The sequence below is a fragment of the Diceros bicornis genome, chromosome 16 (assembly GCF_020826845.1).
Source record: "Diceros bicornis minor isolate mBicDic1 chromosome 16, mDicBic1.mat.cur, whole genome shotgun sequence".
Classification (NCBI taxonomy): Eukaryota; Metazoa; Chordata; class Mammalia; order Perissodactyla; family Rhinocerotidae; genus Diceros; species Diceros bicornis.
Genome location: NC_080755.1, coordinates 50,291,572 through 50,314,380, shown reverse-complemented (window position 1 = coordinate 50,314,380; position 22,809 = coordinate 50,291,572). Strand labels below are relative to the sequence as shown.

At 45.9% G+C, this 22,809-nt stretch overlaps 1 protein-coding gene across 1 annotated transcript in view; it reads right to left on the bottom strand.

Moving 5' to 3' along the window:
• The window catches only part of LOC131415203 (O-acyltransferase like protein-like), a 69,217-nt gene that overhangs the window by 8,832 nt on the left and 37,576 nt on the right, over window positions 1-22,809 (bottom strand). Inside the window, 7 exon segments of the mRNA XM_058556619.1 lie at window positions 663-795; window positions 2,333-2,446; window positions 8,130-8,209; window positions 10,046-10,211; window positions 15,712-15,813; window positions 21,341-21,443; window positions 22,466-22,645. Of these exon segments, the coding sequence (XP_058412602.1) occupies window positions 663-795; window positions 2,333-2,446; window positions 8,130-8,209; window positions 10,046-10,211; window positions 15,712-15,813; window positions 21,341-21,443; window positions 22,466-22,645 (878 nt within the window).

Below are 22,809 nucleotides of genomic sequence, written 5' to 3'. Positions count from 1 at the left end.
GGTTGGAGAAGCTAAGAGAAGACAGCGGGAGAAACAATCAACAGGGCTTGGTGGCTGATTGGATGGGGAGGAGAGGTCCATGATGGGGAGGCATCCAAGATGAACCCCGCTTAAGTAATGAGGTTGGATGGTGAACCAGAATGATTGCCCACAAAGGAGCCAGGGAAGGAGTTGCGTGCTCTAGGCCTACTCGGAAGGCAAAGTAACAGCTTCTGTCCCTCTAGACACCACATATCCTGATTCCCAGATAGGAGCATCAAATCTGATCAAGAATCCTCGCTATAGAAACCAAAGAGCTTGTGTTGTTAAAAATCCAACCCAAGTAACTACGCCCTTCCAGAAGAGGGTCTTGCCATTGTAATCTCACTTGGTGTGTTTTCCCACATCAGTGGTTTCCCTGGGTCTATACTGAGGCTCCAATGGGTGGGACCCCACTGGGTTCCAGGTCTGGAGCTTTCTTAGGGGAGCTTAGTGAGGAAAGCAGAGAATCACGCTCTGGCAAGAAGATAAGGTCCCCCTTATTCTTTAGCACCGAGAGACATTGCTAACACACCACAGCACACCCAGCAGTCTGACTCTTCTGTAGCTTTGGAAGAGCCTAGCCAGATGGGCCACTCCAGTCCCAAGCAGACCCAGCCCTTACAGTTATGGGGAAACCTTACCTTGGTCTTGAGAATGTTTGCCTGGTGGTTTTGGTGCATGAAAATGCTCAGAAAGAGGCCCACGAGGAATGGCCCAAATCAGCAGTAGGGCTTAGTGTAGTACTCCAAGAAATACAACGTAGTTGCATTTTCACTGAAATACACAAGGAAATAAGGCAAAAGATTATGTTTGATCTGGACATGGAAAAGAGAATCCCTCAGATGTCCATTGGGGCAATCAGCAAATCCAAAGGAAAATTTGGGGTACATTTGTTCATTTCCTCAGTAATGATCTACAAACAGTGACTGCACGATCCTGCCTTAGGCCGCGGCTGGCTTGCTAAAATTCCAAATTCCCTTGGGTCCCTCCACGCTGGATCTCAAGGAAATATGATGACTGTGTTCAGTTTCAATAGTTGTTTCTGGTGGCTGGTGTGTCAGGATAACTCTAAAAATGTGGTTCTCAGAAATGAACCTTTTCTGAAAGAAGTGAACCTCTTCATAGAAGCTCTCATAAAATTTGGTTACTTGGGCCACATCCCCAGGGATTCTGATTCAATTGGTCCGAGGTGGTGCTTGCTGGACCGTCAGTGAGATTTCAAGTCTCCCCAGGTGGCTCTCATGTGCATCCAGAGTTAAGAACCGCTGGGCTCGACAGGAGTGAGTGCCTCCTCGGTGACCTGGCCATACCCTCAGAGGCCAATGACATGATGGGAAGGCATCATGCTCCCCTGGTCAAAAGGCCTGTGGTGTAGTCATTCATTCATTCATTCATTCATTTCATCCACTCACAAATACATATCAAGTACTTGTGTGCAAGGCATGGTTCTGGGCTATTTTTTATTGGGATGTCAGCAATGGCTGCTCTGAGAAAGCAACATTTGCACAGACATCTGAAGGAAGTGAAGGAGCAAGGCCTGCCAAGCTCTAGATTCTAAAGGAAAAGCATTCTAGTGTGAAGGAACAGCAAATGCTGAGGCCCTGAGGAGAGGGCGTGCTTGGTGTGCAGGGTAAGGGAGCCGGTGTGGCTGGTCCAGAGTGAGCAAGCAGGGTAGTGACACATGAGGTCAGACAGGGCTTATATTGTGAGAACAATGGGCAGAATTTGAGCAGCTGACTCACATGATCTGATTTTCATTTGCATCACTCTGACTGCTGTACTGAGAATAGATTGGCAGGTAATCATACCAGTTTTTCCTGTGTGGCACACAGGGTGGTTATAAGGAAGAATTGTTATACATACCTCACTGGGGAGGCAAAATAGCATAGCGGGTAAGGTCCTAGGTTCAACTCACACCTATGCCACTTACTGGCCATGTGACCTTGAAGAGGTAACCCCCACTTCCTCCAGTTTCAGTCTCTGCATCCTACGATAGAGCTTCCCAGCAGCAGTTTGCCACTAGAGGAAAAACACAATACAGCCACGTGGGGGCGCTCCTTTCCTCCGAGAAGCATATCGGTGGCGAGAAGACCCCCCAGTGCAAGTTGAAAGGTTCAGAAGTTCAGAAACAAAAGTACAAAGTGCAATCAACTTTCCCATCCAGGCCGAACATTCCCCTCCCAGTTTTTCCACGAGCCGGCGCGCACAGTGCAAACAGCCTGGTATTCATTCAGCGGCCCTCCCTGGGAGGTCCTGGCCATTCTGAGGGCAGGCGAGGGCCAGAGCCAGGCAGGTTGGGAACGGCGGTTACCTTGCTTCTGATGGAGCTGCGACCGGAAGGTCATAATCCAGTGTGAGCAGAGCAGTGGCGGTGAAAGACGCCAAGAACAGCATGGCCCCGAGGAGGACAAGGACGTGTTTACTTCTGCAAAGAAGAGAGGGCATTGACAGGGGCGCTCTTCAGTTTCCTGCACAGCAAAGTTTGAGGACATGAAAGGCTTGAAACCTTGGCGATCAGAGGCGCTTCCTGTGAGGCCTGCCTTTGAGATAGGCTGGTGGGGGGCCGCTGTGGCGCAGTGGGGCAAGAACTGGGCTAGAGTTAGCCTGGTTAGCCTTGAGACTTGACCATTTACTAGCTGCATGACCCTGAGCAGGACCTTGAACTTGAGTCTCCTTGTCTAGACGGAGATAGTAATGGCATCCTTGCCTCACCCTGAAGATTACTGTGCAGCTCAAAAATGAGATCAAGCTTGGGAATGTCCCTTGTCATCTACAAAGCACTGTGCGGACTAAGTGTGGTTGATTGAGGAGAGAAATGACTGTCAGGCAGGATGGGACACAGGGTGGACACAGGCACCCACTCCAGGCACAGAGGAGGGGGATGGGGTAAGAGGGGAATCCAGGGATCCCTCCCCCACCTGGATGCAGAGTCTAAGACAAATATCTTGGTGCAGGTAGTTCATGTGGGGATAGGAATGAAGGACAGGGTAGTAGAACAGGGAAGCAGGGAAAGCCAGTACAAGGATGCACTATCAAGGTGGCCAATGCTCAATTCTTCTGGAACGTTCTGTGGAGCCTTATGAAATGCACCTGAAAATTGTCTTGGGGATGAAAGAGGGAAGCATTTTCCTACTATCTTCTATCCCCCATGGGTCAAGTGTGGCCCCACACAAATTAATTCCTCCACACTTTGCTGTTGCGCATGTGTAAGGACAGGAAGATTCCTTAAGGAGTTCAAGCTACAGTAGGTAGGAGGTTCTGGGGCAAGAAATGAGATTTAGGGACACAGAATCAGAGTGAGGCACAGTCTGGTTGTACCTACTTGGAATTGTGAGGGTTGGGACCAAGAGATCTGCAGTGGTACAGAAGAAATGTCAAACTCAGGCACAACCCTACTTGGATGATGGCTTTGACAATCCTATTCCAGCTTGAAGTTGCTGTGGTTCTGCATGAGGAAGGGACGAGATACCATTCGGTTATCACCACAGTGATCCAAAGAGCAAAATGATTTTTATCCAAAGTGCCAATTCTAGTTTAGTGTTAATGCTTGGAATGGAGGAGTCGTCTTAGCTCAGTGGTGCTGTGATTGATTAGTAATGTCTGCCAGGAGTGTGGCTGGGAGGTATGGTAATAATGCTGTATATTTACCACACCTTTTGCCAAACCCTCTCGCTCTGTCCTCCTTGAATACTGGCATTCTATACAAGTGTGTTCTCTGAAGGAAAAAAGCCCTACCTTTTATGCTTCCCTCCATTTAAAAGCTAAATGTAGTTGCATAGTCACAAGCTTGGGTAGTGCTGGCTTTTAGCTAAACGATTGAAATCTACCTCCCATGACAGCCTCTAAGAAAGATGCTGACATTGGGGCCAGGTCTCCTCAGTCACAAGGACACTCAAGTAGGTTCCCAGCCAGGTCTAGAGTGGGGAGGTACTAAGAGCTCATTGTCCTAGGTGGGTGGTAAACCATCCAGTCAGGCCATCCAATAAAAACCCACATCCACTCAAGTAAATATTTGTTTAAGTCCCTAGGGGACAGGAGCCCAATCCGTGGCACCTCCTCTCTGGAGTCAGACAGGTCTCCACTAGCTAACCACCACTACGACAAAACTAATAAAGCTTCCTGATATAGACTGTTGTGGGGTGGATTGTGTCTCCCCAAATTCTAACCCCCAGTACCTCAGAATGTGACTATTTGGAGACAAGATCTTTAAAGAGAAAATGAAGGTGAAATGGGGTCATTGTGGTGGGCCCTAATCCAATATGACTGATGTCCTTAGAAGAAGAAAAGATTAGGACACACACAGACACAGAGGGAAGACCATGTGAGGACACAGGAAGAAGACTGCCATCCACAAGCCAAGGAGACAGGCCTCAGAAGAAACCAACCCTGCCAACACCTTGATCTCAGACCTCTAACCTCCAGAACTGTGAGGAAATAAGTTTCTGTTGGAAACTGGAAATTAGCTTATCTGGAAATAAGCCACCCAGTCTGTGGTACTTGGTTATGAGCTAATACACAGAGGTACCAAAACAACCAGACAGGGAGATAGCCCCACCTTCCCTTCTGTTAGTCCTTCATCCTCCTGAGCCCCCCAGCCGCTAGTCAGGACAAATAACCTGGTGTTCCCTCAGCCAACTCAGGTTAGCGGTTGTATTTTCTGGCTCTTTGAGGGAACTGTTCCCGGGACAATGGGATTGAGTAAAGGCCCAGAGCTTCAAGCATTCACCACCACCCCCCTTCTCTCAAGAGTGTTGGTCCTTCAGAAAGGCCCATTCAGGGGCCATAGCCCAAGAGGGGGAAGGAATAGCAGAGCATCTCCCTCTGGTCTGAAAAGACCCCGGGCTACCTCAAAAGCCTCTGTCAGCCCCCAGCGACCTGACCAGGACTCTCCACAGGATTTCTCTTGTCCTTTCTTCACTAAATACCTGGACCTGCTACAAATGCCACCTCTGAAGAAGCCTGCAGAGGCTTGCCCTTTCTCCTCTGCCTGGGCTGCCCGGCCTGCTGAGGCCACATACCTGCCCCTCCTGTACCTGCAGGCACTTGTCCCAATCACCAGAGCCCTTCACGCAGCCATAGCCGATCACAGAGCCGAGGCCGCATCCCCCATAGAACTGGCCAGCCCTGCCTCTGCTGGGCCCAGCTGCTCGCCATCCCTGAGGGAGCTCTTGAGGTTCGACTGCCTTGTGGGGAGGGAGAGTCCACCCCAAGTGGAGCCCCAGTGGGCCTGAGCATGTCTCAGCTCCTGCTCAGGGAGCCCCTCCTCTGGCGGCAGGAGGGATGAGTGACCCAGGAGTTCTGCAGGTAGTCAGCCCACTCTGTCTAAGAGGCTTGTGCGGGGAGGGAGGGCAGGGAGGGCCTTGCTGAGCATCCCAAAGACACCTTTATCTACTCTCCACCTTCCTTGCCTGATTCCATGTTGGAGTAAAGGGAGGAGATCACACTAATTCCTGATTCCCACCACTCTCAGGGGCTTCATCCTGGAGAGATGTGAGTATAAATGAAGTAGACATAGAGTGGTAGATTTCTCTATGAGAGGATGTTTAGAGCATTTTTTTTTTAAATCTTGATTCCCCAAATAAATAGCAACATGATTATCAGATCTTATCATTTCCATAGTCGATCTCATATGCTTTTATCAGCTCTATTATGCTATCAAAAATTGCACACACACATCCCCCATTCTGAGAAAATAAGACACTAGATTAGGATGCTTTTGTTTCAGGAGAATGGGTAGGGGAGAATCTGGGCCTCACCCCCCACCCTCCACAGTGTGCATATATGTACAGGCACCTCGCCCTCCCCCGCTGCCCCCAGGACTGGGCACTCATTCATGTTCTGCACATCCCCCCTCGGAGGAGATGGAATTGAGAAGTGGCGAAGCAGGAAGTATGTGAGAAGGGGTGAGGCGGAGCAAGAGGGATGCAAACCCTCCAATCTGGAAGCCTTCATTAAAATCTGCTCCACACCAATACCTTCTAGAAAGGGTATTTAGAGAGGAAAACAAGGAAAGGGCCTGATCATAGACACAAGGGGACTCTTTGTGGAACAGGGATTGTGCAGAGAAGATGGTGACAGGGCCACTCCTTGAATGGGTCTAGCTGAGCAGAATCTCACAGCAGGCTCTCCAGCCACCCCTCCTCCAATCCCTGCAGAGACTGGGAGGGCCAAGGGGCTGCCACTGCTTTCAGACAGTGGCTGGGGACAATGGCAATTATGTGGAATCTCAAAGGACAGGTGGCTGAGTTGACATATGGTTACACATCACTGATGAACAAGCACTGTGCTAGGTCCCATATGTATGATCTCACTCCAACCCTGATGTGAAGTGTTATCATCCCTATTTTATAGATATGAAAAATGAAGATGAGAGTCCAGCAATGTAGCGTGGGTCCCCCAGCTATAATTTACCAGTCAGGATTCAAACCCACGTCTTCTGACTCAAACTCACTATACCAACAAGCCATCTCTTACTAGTTAGCCGGGGAACAATCTTTTTTAATGGTCAGTCAAAAAAGTCTTTTACATTTGAATTTAGAAAGTTTTGTGTGTGTAAGATATGAATGTAAAAAAGCAGCCTTGCCTTTTTTTAATTGTTGAATTTTTAGATTAAGTTAAAATTAGGATGCATTTCCCTTGCCCAAGATTCTTGAATGTTTGCATGTGGCTGGAATAAGCAACATCATGGGGCAGCCAGAGATTTAAATGTCTGCCTTGCAAAGGGCATGAACAGGTACTAGGAAACAGAGCTGGTCAATGCACATTTGGAACTCAGCTCCGCCCCCTACTAATCAAAAACTTGCAAGTTAGATGTGAAAAATGAATGTTTTTTACATATCCATATAACAAAGTTTGTGCTTTGTTTTGTTTTATTATTAATATTCCATTTTGGCAATGGTGTATTTAGATAGCCAGAGGACTGAATATTGATACAATCTTTAAGGAAAGCAATTTGTCATTATGCTTTAAGAGACTGAAAGACATTCATGCTCTTTGACCCAGTAAGTCATCTTAAGGATATACATTCAAAAGAAATATCAGAGTTGCAGACAAATGGTTACCACAAAAATGTTTATCAGGCTATTATTTACAAAAGCATAAAATTGGAAATAATCCAAGTATTTAACAGTAGGGTAAGGTATAAGAAAACTGTAGTTCATTTACGGAATGAAATATTATGCAGACATTAAAATTATGTTTATTTAAAAAATAATAATAATATAGGAAAGGATACTAAAGTGTATATGCAGAATCCTTCATGTGTAAAAGGCTGTGCAAAAAAAAAGATCAGACGGATAAACACCAAGATATTAACAGCCAATTCACCTCTCCTTGGGTGATTCCCCTCTCTTCATCCTGATATTGTCTAATGTTTCTTAAACTGAGCATGTATTTTAACAAAAAAAAGAATAATAAGTCTTTTAAAATATGGCAAGGGTAACCCAGAAACTATAAGTCTCTCTGTGAATTATTGAGGACTTAAAGCTTTTCTAAAACTAACAAAAATTAAGGTGATAAATATGCACCTCAGGGAAGCAGGTACACTGATGTATTGCTTGGGGCGCTGTAAATTACTTCCCTCTTTCCGGAGAGCAGCCTCACAGTGTGTAACAGGCACCGCAAAATTGTTTCTACCCTCTGACCTAGTAATTCCACTCGGAAATATGTCTCCAGGGAAATAACTAAACGAAAAAGTAGTGTGTTCAAAGACATTCCTGGAGATGCCATTTGTAATCATGAAAAATTGGAAACAATCTAGACCAATCTAGACCAACCGTAAAAACAGTACATAAATTCTAAAGCTGACAAGTATGCAGGTCATGTCGCTATGTGGAAACGTTTATAAGAACAGTTCAGTGGAAAAAGCTGAGCACTACATATTACGTACACACTGATTATAACTCTGCCAAAACACATACGGATTTGTGTTGGACCAAGATGGGAGGAGACTGGGGAAGAAGGTCAACATGGAGGATTCAGTGTCGGAACTCTTCTGAAAAGTTCATTTCCTAAATTTCAAAATCTGCTCTGCGCAAAACTGGAGCACCCTCTGAAAGTTTTGTGAAAGAGGCCACATGGGGAGAAAGATTGGTCCCAATCAGACTCACTTTCCATAGATGAAGATGATCGCCGGCGTCGTGAGATGGAACTGGAAGTCATTGGCGAGATACCACGTCCAGCCACTGCACTGAAAACAGAGGAGCAAAGCGTACTTCTTTCCTTCGCTTACCAGGTCTGCTCCACATTGTCTCCCCTTCCTGGACCAGGAGGGAGAATTCAGTAGGCAGACGGGGGAAATTTCCACGGGAAGAGAAAGGAATTTTGAGTTACTACCTCATCTCATCTAATCCTTGTAACAAGCCTGGATGGTAGGTATTATTATTACCATTTTACAAAATGGAGATTCAGACAAGTTTTCTCCCTTGTTTAAAAAAACAGTCATAGCTTATTTCCTAGGACAGCTGTGGAAACTAAACTCTCTCACCTGATAGGAATGTAAGAAATAGTTATCGTTCCCGTGTGGTTGGAGTCAGAAGAGTCGATGTTGTCTCTTCCTGGCCTTGCCCGCCCTGTCCCAACTCCAGGTGGAGAGAATGTGTTCATTTAGAATAGAGGCCTGGGGGCTGGCCCCGTGGCCCAAGCGGTTAAGTGCGTGCCCTCTGCTGCGGCGGCCCAGGGTTCACCGGTTCAGAACCCCGGGCGCACACCGACGCACCGCTTGTCAAGCCATGCTGTGGCGGCGTTGTATATAAAGTAGAGGAAGATGGGCACGGATGTTAGCCCAGGGCCAGTCTTCCTCAGCAAAAAAAGAGGAGGAGTGGCAGATGTTAGCACAGGGCTGATCTCCTCAGAAAAAAAAAAAAAAAGAAGAGAGGCCTGGCTCCAGACACATCGTTCCACAGGCTGTCCATGTTCGTACCAAATGAGGCAGTTACCTGTATTTCTCCTTCGGTGTGAGGAAATTCCTGGGGGCAATTCTCTCCAGTGCTTCAGAGATGAAAGGCACATTGGTCTCTTCCCCAACCCCCTCAGTCCAAGGGAGACCAGACTTACCCAACCGAAGTGACAGCTTTCCTTGTCCCAGTTAAAGAGAAGTTCTCATGGTGGGGACATTTGTGAGTACTCAAGGTTTGAGGACCTTCACACCTCTGCTTTCAAGGATCTAAGGTGGGCTTTACCTCAAGGAGACTGGCTGGTGTCCTTGCCACTGGTTCCCCCATATGGTACAAGCCAGTCTGCATCTGGGAAAACAGCCCAGACCATCCTCCGTGGGCCCTGTCACAGACGTGGGCCCACCTGAAGGCAGTTAGACGGTGATGTATGCCCTGTCGAAGCTGCTGGGCACTTGCAAATGGAAGGTGGCCATCTAGTTGGTAAGTGGTTGTGTGCAGTCATTAGCCACACTTTCATGATTCTCTTTTCAGCTGCACTTTCCAGGCATATGCAAAATCAGTGACGTGATTCAATTATAGCTACTTCACTTCCATTCGCTCCAAGTTCATCATGAGGACATTAGGGCTTGGGGAAAGCCACGACCAACGTATACCGAGGTTGTTGCTCCCAACCAACTCTGTCAGGTCTGGCTTGAAATTGGACAGAATTCATTACGGTGAGGGGATGGTGCAATGCTCCATCCCATTATAGGCTCTCTGTGTGGAGGAGAAAATGTCCTTTCCCCATGGGGCAATATGGACTGGAATGGGTGGGAACTGTGATGGAACAGGGTCAGCTGCATCTGGGACATGCGCCTAGATGGTTGGCCCCTCAATGCCCACCACCCTGCTCCCTCCTTCTGCTTTTCCCAGCAACTGCTCCTGCCAAGACTAGTACCCACTCCATCACAGGAGGCTAGTTTACCCACCCACAGCCCACCTTCCTACAGCATCACTATTACTCCAGAGAATATGCCAAAAGAAAGGAGCTCAGACTCGGGTTGGTCCTTGGAAGGTTCTCCAAACCACACAAAGTGAGACTCCACATTTGCACCCATCTGCGTTTTCATAGCCCACAACTTGGGACTCACCGCATTTTGGACCGACAAGAAATTATTAAGCAACAGCAAATTGGTCCACCATGCTCGCCAGCAGTTATCCAGGTGGAACTTGGGCACTTCCCAGACGGGTCCCCAGGGAACAAGGGAGAACAATCCAACCAACAGGCACACTGAATACAAGTGAAGAGGCTGCAACCTGGTGGGAAAGAGCCGGGGGAGAGAAGGTGGCTCTCCACAGTGGTTCCACTCAGTCCTTGGGTGGGCACACACAGACGGGGGATAAGATGCTCTAAAACAGATTGCATTGGGTGGGCGATCACCTCCCACCCACACCTCAAACATTCACACATCTGTATGTTCAAAATCCTTTGTTGAGCACCTATCACGAGCTGGCTCCGATGCTGCTGATGCAAAAAGACTGCTATTCGTTAAGTCATATACGTCCGCCACTGTACTAGGAGCTTTTCAGATATTTCTAAACCTCAAAATACTCCTGTCAGGTAACTATTACCTCTATTTTACTGATGAGGAAGTTATAGCTCAGAGAAGTTCGGGTAACCTGCCCAGGGTGGCCCAACCATACGGCACGACAGAGATCAGACGCCAGTTCATGTTCTTTCCACGTGGTCTCCTTAGATGAACATATCTTTCCTCCCTCCTCTGCTCTTTTCCTCTCTCCCTTTCTTGCTTTATTTCTTCCTTCCTTCCTTAATACCCTATCTCCTTCCAAGCAGGATTTGAAGCAGCTACAAAGATGATGAATAAGGCACATGTGTCTAGACCAGCACTGTAGAAGAGAAATATAATTCAAGCCACATCAGCCACTTACTTTACATTTTCTAGCAGCCTTATTTTTAAAAGTCCAAAGAAATAGGTGCAAGTAATTTTTTTATTGATGTTTTAATAGTTTATAACATTGTGAAATTTTGGGTTGTACATTTTTATTTGTCCATCACCATACATATGTCTCCCTTCACCCCTTGTGCCCACTCTCTACCCCCATTGCCCCTGGTAACCACAATACAGTTTTCTCTGTCCATGTGTTGGTTTATATTCCACATATGAGTGGGATCATACAGTGTGTGTCTTTCTCTTTCTGGCTTATTTCACTTAACATAATACCCTCCAGGTACAAGTAATTTTAATAATATACTTTATTTAGACCAATATATCCAAAATATTATCATTTCAACGAGTAACCAACATAAAAAAATATTGAGTTATTTTATATTCTTTTTTCTTTTACTAAGTCTGTAGAAGCCAGTGTATTTTTACACTTACAGCACATCTCAATGAGCCACACGTGTCCAGTGGCTACCTACTGGACATTGCTGGTCTAGAGTTTAGAAGTAAGGTTGTGACAGGGAGGTGCACACAATTCTAGCATGGATTCTGGGTGGGCTGCAATCACAGCCCTCTTTTAAAAGAACATATTTAATGGGCCAGCCCTGGTGGCCTAGTGGTTAAGTTTGGTGCACTCTGCTTTGGCAGCCCAGGTTTGGTTCCCAGGAGCAGACCTACACCACTTGTCTGTCAGTGGCCGTGCTGCAGTGGCGGCTCAGGTGCAAAAAAGAGGAAGACTGGCAGCAAATGTTAGCTTAGGGTGAATCTTCCTCAGAAAAAAAAAAAAGAACATATTTAAAAATTTAAGGTAGTACAAGCAGAGCAGAGCATGTCACCCAGCAGCATCTCCAAACAGCTCAGTGGGAGTGTCAGGGCCAGGGGTGGAGTGTGGCAGATGGGAAGGGCAGGACTGCTAGAGGTGCCCCCTCCCAGCAGAGTCATGGGTCAGCACCCAGCCTCTGGTCTGCACCCAGAGCTGTTGGCCTCCTGTCTTCCCCACAATGATAACATCAGTGGGCATGCAGGGAGCTGAGTTGCAATTGCTGATCAAAGTCAGAGAGAAAGGGCAGGGCTGACTGTGGCAAGATGCAACTTCCCAGATCAGCTCAGGCAACAGCCACGGAGCCCCTCCTGAGTCCTGGGTCCTACGGGATTAGCCATCAGACCGAGCTGCCTGGCAGCTGCTCCCACAGGCCTCAGGCTCCCACCTCCCTGGCCTCCCTCCCCACCATCTGTTGCCACCCCCTCCCCAGGGAGAGTAAGCCAGCCCTCTGCCCCCCTGGGAAGCAGAGCTCAGGTCAGATGCCCTCAGGAGGGAGCATGCTACAGGCAGTGTCCCACCGCCCGCCCTGTTATCCACAGGAGGCAGAGGCTGCTGGGTGGGCCACGCCTTGAGTAGCAAGGGGAAAGAACAAGAAATGTGAGTTCTAGTTTTATCTAAATTTTTCACACTGAGAAAATCATGTAACTCCTCTCTTTCCTCTTCTATGGAAAAGGTGGCTGATGATTGCTTAGGTTCTTCTAAGGAGGATGATGATTTCTGCCTCTTAAGATTTTTTGAGAATAAATGAGATCAATAAGAAAACAGTTTGAAACACTGAAGGCATCATGTAAATGTGCATGCGCTTCATTTTGTCCAAACTTCCAGAAGATTTAAAGTCAAAGTGGGTTTTCAAAGATTAAGAAGTGCGACACTAGCCAGTGTCGTGGAGGTGTGAGAAGCAGCGTTCTCACACGTGGTGGGTGGGAAGGGACATTGGAAAATGTCCATCAAAACGTCAGATGCAGGGCCGGCCAGTGGCATAGCGGTTAAGTGTGCGCGCTCTGCTGCTGGCGGCCTGGGTTCAGATCCCGGGCGCGCACTGATGCATCACTTGTCAGGCCATGCTGTGGCGGCGTCCCATATAAAGTGGAGGAAGATGGGCACAGATGTTAGCCCAGGGCCAGTCTTCCTCAGCAGAAAGAGGAGGATTGGCATGGATGTTAGCTCAGGGCTGATCTTCCTCACAAAAAAAAACCCCAAAAATGTCAGATGCACCGAACCACCCATTCCACTTGCAGGAATTTACTCCACAAACATGCTCACACAATTGCACAAAAATATGTAGGTTAATACGTGATGGTCCACCCACACAGCACCATCCCAGGCAACCTTAAAATCAGTGAGGTGGGTTCCTGCATGCTAACAGAGAAATACGCCAACACTGAATCATTAAGTGAAAGAAGCTACGTGCAAAATAGTGCAGTGTGTAGTCTAATCCTATTCATGGGGGGCGGGGGGGAAGTGCTTATAAATACATAGAAAGTTTCTTCAAGAATTCACAAGAAACTGTCAACAAAAGTGCCCGGAGGAAAGTAACACTGGAAAGCGGACCCTTAATTTTAATATATAACTTTCTGTTATAGTTAGACATTTTTATCACAAGTGACAAGAGATTTTCACATATTGAGGTATATGGGGTAACTATTTGGGTTCAAAACTGATTCAGCTTGAACTAAAAAGCCTGACTTATGGCCCATCAAACATACATTGTACATCCACTTAACCATTAAAGTAAGGAATACACTCTCTTAAGATAAGAAGGCATACTTCCCCTCCTACGCCCTATTGGTAACGCCCTATTGGTAACGCCTAACGCCCTATTGGTAACGTCCTGATTAGTCCCTTTTCTGACAGCACGGTCACAGTCATGTTGACCTGCTAATTTGCAATTGAATACCTCTTTGAAATTTTGACAAAAATGTATCCTGGGTGTGTTTAATGTATGTTCTTTGTTCTAAAAAGATACAAGGCTGTACTGAAAACCATGTTTCTCCAGAATGCTTTCTAAGGCCTTCCTGGGTTATAATCCTCACTCTGGCTCAAGTAAACTCACTTTATTTCTCTTATCTATAGAATAGTTATTGGTTATTTTGCGTAGACACAAGCTATAAAAAAAACCTAATTTTCATAATGTGGCTCCTAGCTAGAATAATCACACAGTTTGAAAGGTCTGGAGCATCTACTGTCTTTGTTTCCCATGGGATAATCTCTGTTCTGATTTACCTCTAGAAGTTGGGTTTTTGCATTTACTTATAACTTGAAATAGCTCCCATTGCCCTCCGGTCTCCTGTCCCTGCCCTCTTACAGTCTCTTCTCTGCCCTGCAGCCAGAGTGATTCTTACAAAATGTAAATCTGACCATGCCCCTCACTGGAACCTTCCAAAGGCTTCTTGTCTCAGAATAAAGTAGAAAGTCCTTAAGGTATTCCACAGACCCTACACAACCTGGGCCATTGGCACCCCCATCCCCACCTCTATGACCTCATTCCCTCTGTTCTCCATGTCCCTCACTCCACCCCAGCACCTTTGGGTTCTTTGAGGTTCTTCAAACACACCAACCATGCTCCCTCCTCAGGACCTTTCCACTTGCTTCCCCCTGAGCAGACCCTCTCCACACACAGCATTTTCTTTGCTTAGAATATTCCTGTACCTCCTTCAAGGTTCTTCCTAAATTTCACCTTCCCTGACTACCCTTCCAGAGGAAAACCTCGTCTTGCTTCCTTATCCTAATTATCTCTTTGTGGCACTTATCATTACTGACCTATTATAAATTTATTTGCATATTGCAACTTACTATCGCTTATTTATTTGTTTCTTGTCTGTCTCTTTTCGCTAGAATGTAACCCCCACACCAGAAGGCACATGCATGGTTGATTAACTGTTGAATCCTCAGGGTTTAAGACAGTGCCTGGCACACGGTGGTACCTCAACAAATACAGAAAGAGTGAGTGAACACATGATCTTATTTCCAGTCCTCTTGGAGGTAAATAGGCAAGTAATAAATCAAAACTGAGTAATAACAGTGAGTTTTGCTGGCATGAATGAGAACATCAAAATGGCCTGGAGCAAGGCTGCTTTTTCCCTGGGTTAACCTTAAGGAGGGTGAGTTCAGACTGAGTTGGTGATGCTTCCCTCCATTTTCACAAGAGGGGCATGGACCGTGAGTAATGAAAGCTGGGCTCCAGTTCAGCAACGAACCATGATTTAGAAAATGTATAAATGGAGGTGACAGGTTGCATGAGTTGAAGTTTCCTTTTCTCCTCCAATTTCGACTGTCTTGTTACATCAGGGTCACTCTGTCATACCACTGATTCCATATTCTGTCCCAATATTTCATCCCTTCTGCTCCAACCAACCACACATTCATAAGAAGGCCATCATTCTCCCTGCCTCTCTTTCAGCGGAATGACCATTGTCCCAAGCTTCAACCATTGCCTCTCCTGATTGTGCCTTATTTTATTTTTATCATTACCATTAGTGCTCTTATTTATGGATCCAATTAATACCAATTTACAAGAGCCATACAAATTCTCCCGTTGAATATAGATTCCATGGCAATCAGACAGTATGTTTATTGAAATCTGCTGCCCAACCGATGAGGAATAAGGATATTTTTGTCAGTAAAAGAAACCAGTTTTCATGATATTTGTCCTAAAAGAATTTGAACTACAGTCAGTGTCATTTAACGAAGGGGATACATTCTGAGAAATGTGTCATTAGGCAATTTTGTCTTTGCGCAAACATCATAGAGTGTACTTACACAAACCTAGATGGCGTAGCCTATGACACATCTAGGCTATATGGTACTAATCTTATGGGACCACTGTCATATATGCAGTTTGTTGTTGACTAAAACGTTGTTATGCAGCACATGACTGTATATTAATACAGCAAAAACCAACTGTATTTAAGGAAGAAAACTTTTCTCTTTATTTTTCTTTGAAAATTCTTTCAAAAGAGGGTTAAAAACTAAGAACTAATAAATTATTACACAGCAATAATTAATTGAGAAATTATATAAATAAACTTACCTTGTAAGGCGATTAAAATAGTATCTGAGTATGAGATTAGCAGTTATTCCCTTGTCTGAATTCTGAAGCATCTTTAAAAATGATCTTGCACTTAACCAACCACTGAGAGAAAGAACAGCACAGTCAGAGGAATTACTTATCAACAACACAGTTCATGGGTTGATTAATTTAGTTGTCTCTATCAAGATAGAATAAGTTATGCTGCAGCAACAAAATACCTCCAAGTCATAAAACAGTAGTGTTTTTCTTGCTCATGCTACGTGCTCACAGCCAGTCACCTTGGGGTCAACATCTTCCTCACTATGGGACCCAGGCTGATGGAGCAGCCACTATCTGAAAGTTCACCAATGACCACAGCAGAGGACAAGAGAGTTCTGGAGGGCCTCAAACCAGCAATTAAATGCTCTAGTCCAGAAGTGACATGTTTAAAGCTTTTACCCTAAGAGTTTAAAGCTCTTAAACTCCAAGTAACACTCATTGGTCAGATCTAGGGATGCAGCCCACCCAACCACAATGGGGCCAGGAAGTGGAATGTTACCAAGTGCCTGGAGGGAGGAGAGCCAGAAATATTCAGTGAACACCAATAACTACATTAGTCTTTTGCAATAATGACAGCAAGGGCTTCCATTTCTGTAGTACCACTCATTTTCAAAGTACTTTCACTAATGGGATGGCTTTCCTTCTCCAGCCATACCAAACTACTTTGCAATAAATGTTCATTGAGTGAATGATCAAACAGATGAATAAACAGCCCTATTATGTAAAAGGGAAAATATTACCTTTTATTTTAAAATACGGGAACTGAGACTCAAAGACTGTTACTTGGGTTGCCCAAGATCCCAGTTAGAATTCTTAACCAACATATCCTGATGACAAAGTCATTACCCAGAATTTTCAGCTAAAGAAACCGAGGTTATGCCTTTGAGTTATAACTTGAGGGTAAGTAAGTTTGTGAGTGAGTTTCCCAACCTTCTGACATTTATACTATTGACCTTTGTGGGTGTTTCCCTACGGAACAAACGTATTTCCTCTTGCAAAAGAAGGCTGTGTGTGTTGGGAGGGACTTGGAAGGGATCAAGGAGTGCTGGGAGAATGTCTTTATTCTCTGCCAGCTAGATTTTCTTTTGAAATGCAACAAGTTGGATTCACTATAATAGGAACAAAATTTATAGAGACATGTAAAAGATGTAGAAATAGGACAGCCAATACTGACTCTGGCCTCCTCTTAATTTCAAGAAAGAAGGAGCTGGGAGACTGAGCAGTCTTTCTTTTCAGCGTGACTGGCTCCCCCTCTGCCAGCACGGTTGCTAAGCAAGGCCTGGGTCTCACTGTGTGTGTGGGCATGCACCATCCAGCCTTTAAAGTTCATACAGACAGGACAAAGAGAAAGGCTGGCAGGAAAACAGGCTCAGAACAATAGAACAAGTTCTAGGAGGCTAAGGAGAACCAGACACCTAAAAAGACTTGGAAAGAGTAAAATCCTGCAATAGAGAGGTATGGAGTCAGCCTGAGGATTAGAAAAGGATTCCAAAACCATCACCAGTGATAATCAGAAGTCTTCGGTCTTACTATGTAAACATATTAGTGATGTAGTGGTTAAGACACGGTTTCGGCATGAAACAGACATTATGTTTAACTTCTGACCATACTCTGAGCACCACTGATAAAAGGCACAGCACTCCCAGGCCCCAGACCGGCCCAGGTGTCAGGTACGTGGTCTTTACAATAAAGGGGGGCATATTTGTCATTTTCTTGGATGTCTGGAATTTCAATAGCCTTGGCCTGTTTTGGATTCTCAGGGCTGACCTGATGGTCTCAGATTCCCCCTGATGGCCCAGGGATGCCCAGTGGCCTTTCATGCCCTTCATTCTTCCCTCCTAGTGGTGATTCTCCAGCTTGCGTTTGGCTTTGGTTCCAGCCATCCTGATCCGTCCTGGCCAGCCTCCCTCCCAGGGCTTAGAGCTCTGCCAATCAGTCCCATCCAGCATATGGCGCCTTTTTTGCCTTGTTCTTACCAGTTCTCTTGCAGGGAACAGAGTTCTGATCTTTGACTGCTGTCCATCGGCAGACCTCCCCACCGTCCAGGGGGCCTGCCTGGACTCCCGCTGTTGGGCTTCACCTGCCTGGTTAGACCCAGCTAGGCTCTCCCAGAAAGCGTGGTGCCCAGCGGCTCCCGAATCACTGCCGGGTTTGCTGTAGACGATAGATTCTGAGCCTTGCCTTCCGGGATACTCTCTATTATCACCTTGGCCACCTCCTAGCATGAGCTGCCACCCTAGTGGACAGGTCTCCGCTCATTCTGTACCCTACTTTCTCTGCATTACCCCAAGAAACTATGGTGTCAGAATCGTGCCAGAGTCTTGAGATAAAACAATTAAAATTGTTTCAACAGCTATTTATAGAGCAGTACTATACGCCGAGTGCGGCTTTAGGCTCTGGTGAGCCTAAACGTAAGGCACTGCCTTACGTTCCAGCGGAGACAGACAGACAATAAACATATAAAGATATAAATAAAATGGCATCTGTGGTATGTTAGATAAAGAGGAAAAGTAAACCAGGAAAAATGGAGTAGAGAGTGCTGGGTGGGTCCATTTTAAACAGGGAGGACAAGGAAGACCTTCCTGTGAAGGTGACATTTGAGTAAAAATCTAAAGGAGGAGAGGGGGCAAGCCACCAGCATATGAGGGAAGTAGGTGTTACAGAGAACGGGTGGTTCTTAGTAATCCCTTACTATTGCTCTGCCCAGTGTGGGAGCTAGTTGTCTTCTAGTCCAGTGGTTCCTACACTTTTGAATTTCATGGTCTTGTAAAATTAAAAAAAAAAAAATGGGAGTGCTCATCAGCAGATTGCTCTGTCATTGTTTGCCCAATGACAATCTCTCCAGCATCTTTCAATTTGTTCCCTTCTCTTCTGTCATTCCTAACATATTCTAGATATGTTCTTGAATCTCCTCTCTTTAAATGACCTCTCTCTGGCCCCCCATAAACTATACAGCAACATTCCACTTCTTTTCTCCCTCAAACAGCAAAACATCTTAAGCGGGCTGTCCACAGTCAGCGTCTCTACATCCTCCCACCTTCGCCTCACTCCAGTCAGGCTGCCATTTCCACTCCTCACAGACACTCTCATGACAAGGTCACCAGGATGCAAATCCAAAGATAACTTATTTGCGTATTCAATTCCCACAGCATTGAGCCCCATTGACCATGTTCTTCCTTCTTCCTTCCTTCCTTCTGGAACTGCTTTCTTCTCTTGGCTCCCTGGTCCCCATGGTGTCTTACTTGTCTTCCCATTTTACTGGTCACTCTTTCTCACTCCTCCCCTTCTTCCCAGCTTCTAAAGGTTGTGACGCCAGAGGTCCTAGGATTCAGCCCCGATCTGTCATTCCATTCTCCTCCCAGAATGATCTGATTCAGTACTAGGGCTTTAAATGCCACTTGCAGCCCAAGGACTCCAAAATTTGTATCTCGAGCCTTGACATTTCCATCGAGCTCCAGACACATAGCCAACAACTTACTTAACATCTTTATGTGGTTGTCTAAAAAGTCCCTTAGTCTTAACTGGCCCAAAACAGAAAGCTTGGTTTTCCCCTCCAAATCCTGTTACCCCTCTAGTCTTCTCCGTCTCAACGAATGCCATCACCCTCCACTCAGTTACCAAAGGCAACACCTAGAAGTTGTCCTCAGCTCCTCTCTTTTTCTCACACTTCACATCCAATCTATCAACAAGTCCTAACAATTCCACCTCTGAAACATATCCTGAACATGACCTTTTCTCTCTCTCCCAGCCCCCTCAGTCTAAGCCTTACCATTTCTCATCTGAAATATGACAAAGCTCACCTGAGGGATCTCCCTGCTTCCATTTCGGTCCTTCTTAGATCTATTATTAATGCAGGAGCCAGAGTGATCATTTTAAAATGTCAGATCACATCAGTCTCCAAATTAAAGCAGTCCAATGACTTCCCATTCCAGCAAGACTCACGTCCAAACTCCTCAGCGTGGCCGCAAGGTGCTGCATGGCCTCGCCCTGCCCATCTCTTGTCTGCATCTTCCCCCGCTCTCCCCCACCTTCACTGTGCTTCGGCCTTCTTTCACAAGGCTCACTCTCTCTTGCCGTAGCACTTTTACACTAGTTGCTGCCTCTGCCTGAAACTGTCTTGTCCTGGGTTCTCCCGTGGCTGGCTCCTTCTTGCCATTCAGTCTCAGATCAAATAGTCCCTCATTCAGATAAGCCTTCTCTGACCTAATCTAAAGAGCTACCCATTCTCCCTCACAGCCTCTTATTTTATTTCTTTCCTGATATTTATTAGTCAGATTGTTTCTTGTTTGTTTATTCGTTTATTGCCAGTCACACACACACACACACACACACACACACACACACACACACACACTCTAACGGAAGCACCATGAGAAGTCCGTGTTTGTTTTACCCATTGATGTATCCTCGGGGCCTAGAACAATGCCTGGCAAATAGACTTTCAGTGAATCATGGTTGGATGGATGAATGCTTAGCATTTGATAAAAACAGCTGCTATCTACCATCACCACCTCCCTATGAAGGAGGCATATTTAACCCAAAGAGATAGATGCAGAGCAGCACAGTGGCTAAGAACATGGACTCCGGAGTCAGATTGCCTGGGTTTGGATCGCGGGTCCACCAGGACTATCCCCTCAGTATCACTTTCCTTATCTTTAAAATGGAGATCATGTGGTCTATCCCTACAAGGGAACATTACTCAGCCATAAAAAGGAATGGGTACTGATACGTGCTACAACATAGAGGAACCTCAAAAACATCATGCTGAGTGAAAGAAGCCAGGCACAAGAGACCACATACTATATGATCCATTTGTATGAAATATCTAGAATGGGTAAATCCACAGATACAGAAAGCAGATTTCCAGGAACTGGAGGGAGGGGGTACTGGGGAGTAACTGCTTATTGGGTATGAGGTTTCCTTTGGGGGTGATGAAAATGTTTAGGAACTAGATAGAAGTGGTGGTTGCACAACACTGTGAAGGTACTAAATGTTGCTGAATTGTTCACTTTGGTTAATTTTATGTTACGTGAACTTCACCTCAAGAAAACAAAAAAAGAAAGAAAGAAATGGGGATTTTAACGATGGTCCCTGCTGCACAGGGATATCATGAGGATTAAATGAGGTAATACTGCAAAGTACTTAACACGGTGCCTGACATTTATCAAACAATTAAGGAATCTCACCTCTTAGTAGTTAATTTAAATAAACATAGCTTTATGACACATCACACCATTTTCTTATTTTTTCACATTTCACCGTAGTGAGCACTGGCAACTTTCTCATGGATTTGCATCAGTCCATGGACTAGAATTTGAGAACCACTGAAATAAACCATTTTGATAAATAAAATCAACTTTTGTAAAAGGCCCCGTTTAGAGAGCCATCCTAACTCATTAATAAATTGAAGATACAAAAGACAGGAGCTTGTGACAACAGTACTGTCCAGAGACAGACAGGAGCAAAGGCCAGGTCAGTAAATGTGTGCCATTCAGTTTTTCTCACTAAAGTGAGAACAGCTACGTACACATATACACACATCCCCAAACAAACAGCAACAGGCACAACAGCAGAGAAGACACCTTATTACCTGATCAGGAAAAATGTGTCAACCTCAAGATAGAATGGGCCACTCCGAGAAAAAAGGTACAGTGGGTTTTTAAGCACTCTGGTTTTCCATTCAAGCACATTATCTGTAACAAACATAAAAAGCAGTGTCTTTTTAACAGAAAAAAATCATGTGATTTATCTTTTTAGAGAAAGCAAGAGGAATACCTTCTACTTTCAGATGTATTGGGAGGGGTTTATTCACTTAAGAGACAACTTGGACTGGGAATAAAAGATGGCGACTGAGGGACCTAATAGTAACTAAGGCTTTAGCTCCCTGTGCTCTCACAGTGGCCGCAGCCCCCTTGGGGCTACACCAACACCACAAGTTCATGGTCTGGTGCCAATCTCCTGAGGTTCTTCAACCTGCCCTGGGCTGGCCTCCACCCCTCAATTCTGATATATACATTTGGCCCCCGCTTAGAGAAGACCCCTGCTACCGATGGGGTCCTCCCTGCATCACGAGTGTGGTGACAGAGCAAAGGTCAAGGAACACTGGTTTAATACTAGTGCACGATATTTATTTACACTGGCCTGTTTCTCCAGGAGAAAAAAAAGTTAGTTTCTGGCTTCATTAATCATGACGAGATTGGGCCGGCGAGGTGGCGCAAGCAGTTAAGTGTGCGCGCTTCACTGCGGCGGCCTGGGGTTCGCCGGTTCGGATCCCGGCTGCGCACTGACACACTGCTTGGCAAGCCATGCTGTGGCGGCGTCCCATATAAAGTGGAGGAAGATGGGCACAGATGTTAGCCCAGGGCCAGTCTTCCTCAGCATAAAAAAAAAAAAAAAAGAGGAGAATTGGCAGATGTTAGCACAGGGCTGATCTCCTCACAAAAAAAAAAAAAAAAATCATGACGAGATTTAGACGATGAAAATACAATACTCAGGTATCACTATTCACCTGGTAACCAGGTGCCTGATTTATGCGGAGAAGGAGGTAAGGCAGTCCCTGGAGACTGGCCTGGAAAACTCACTTGTGGAAGTCACGGCTCTGTCTCTAACACAGAAGGAAGGCTGCAGCCTCCCATCCTATGGCCCAATGTGATTCCCTCACGCGGAAGAGTCTCTCTTCCTTGACTGCTCATGAAGGCTCATCAGTTCTCCTCACCCAGAGACAGCCACGCGGTCATCTGACTGGTGTGCCCCGACATGATCCAGAGGAGGCTCAAGACTCGGATGCCATTCAGTGCTGAGCATGTGCTTCCTGGCATCTTCGTAGTCCAGATGGCCAGCACATTCTTCTGCCAAGAAAAGCATCTCAGAGCACGGTCCACGGCTCCCAGAAATCCTGGGCAAGAGCAAAGGTGTTACTGCCCACCCCGAAAGCCAGACTGATCCATGCGCTGCCCCACAAACACGAGCCAAAACACGCACACCCGTGATCTTGGCTGTCACCGGATGCTCCCTCGCTGTGACCCTGGACTGCTCAACTCAGTTGTCCATGGTCCCTTG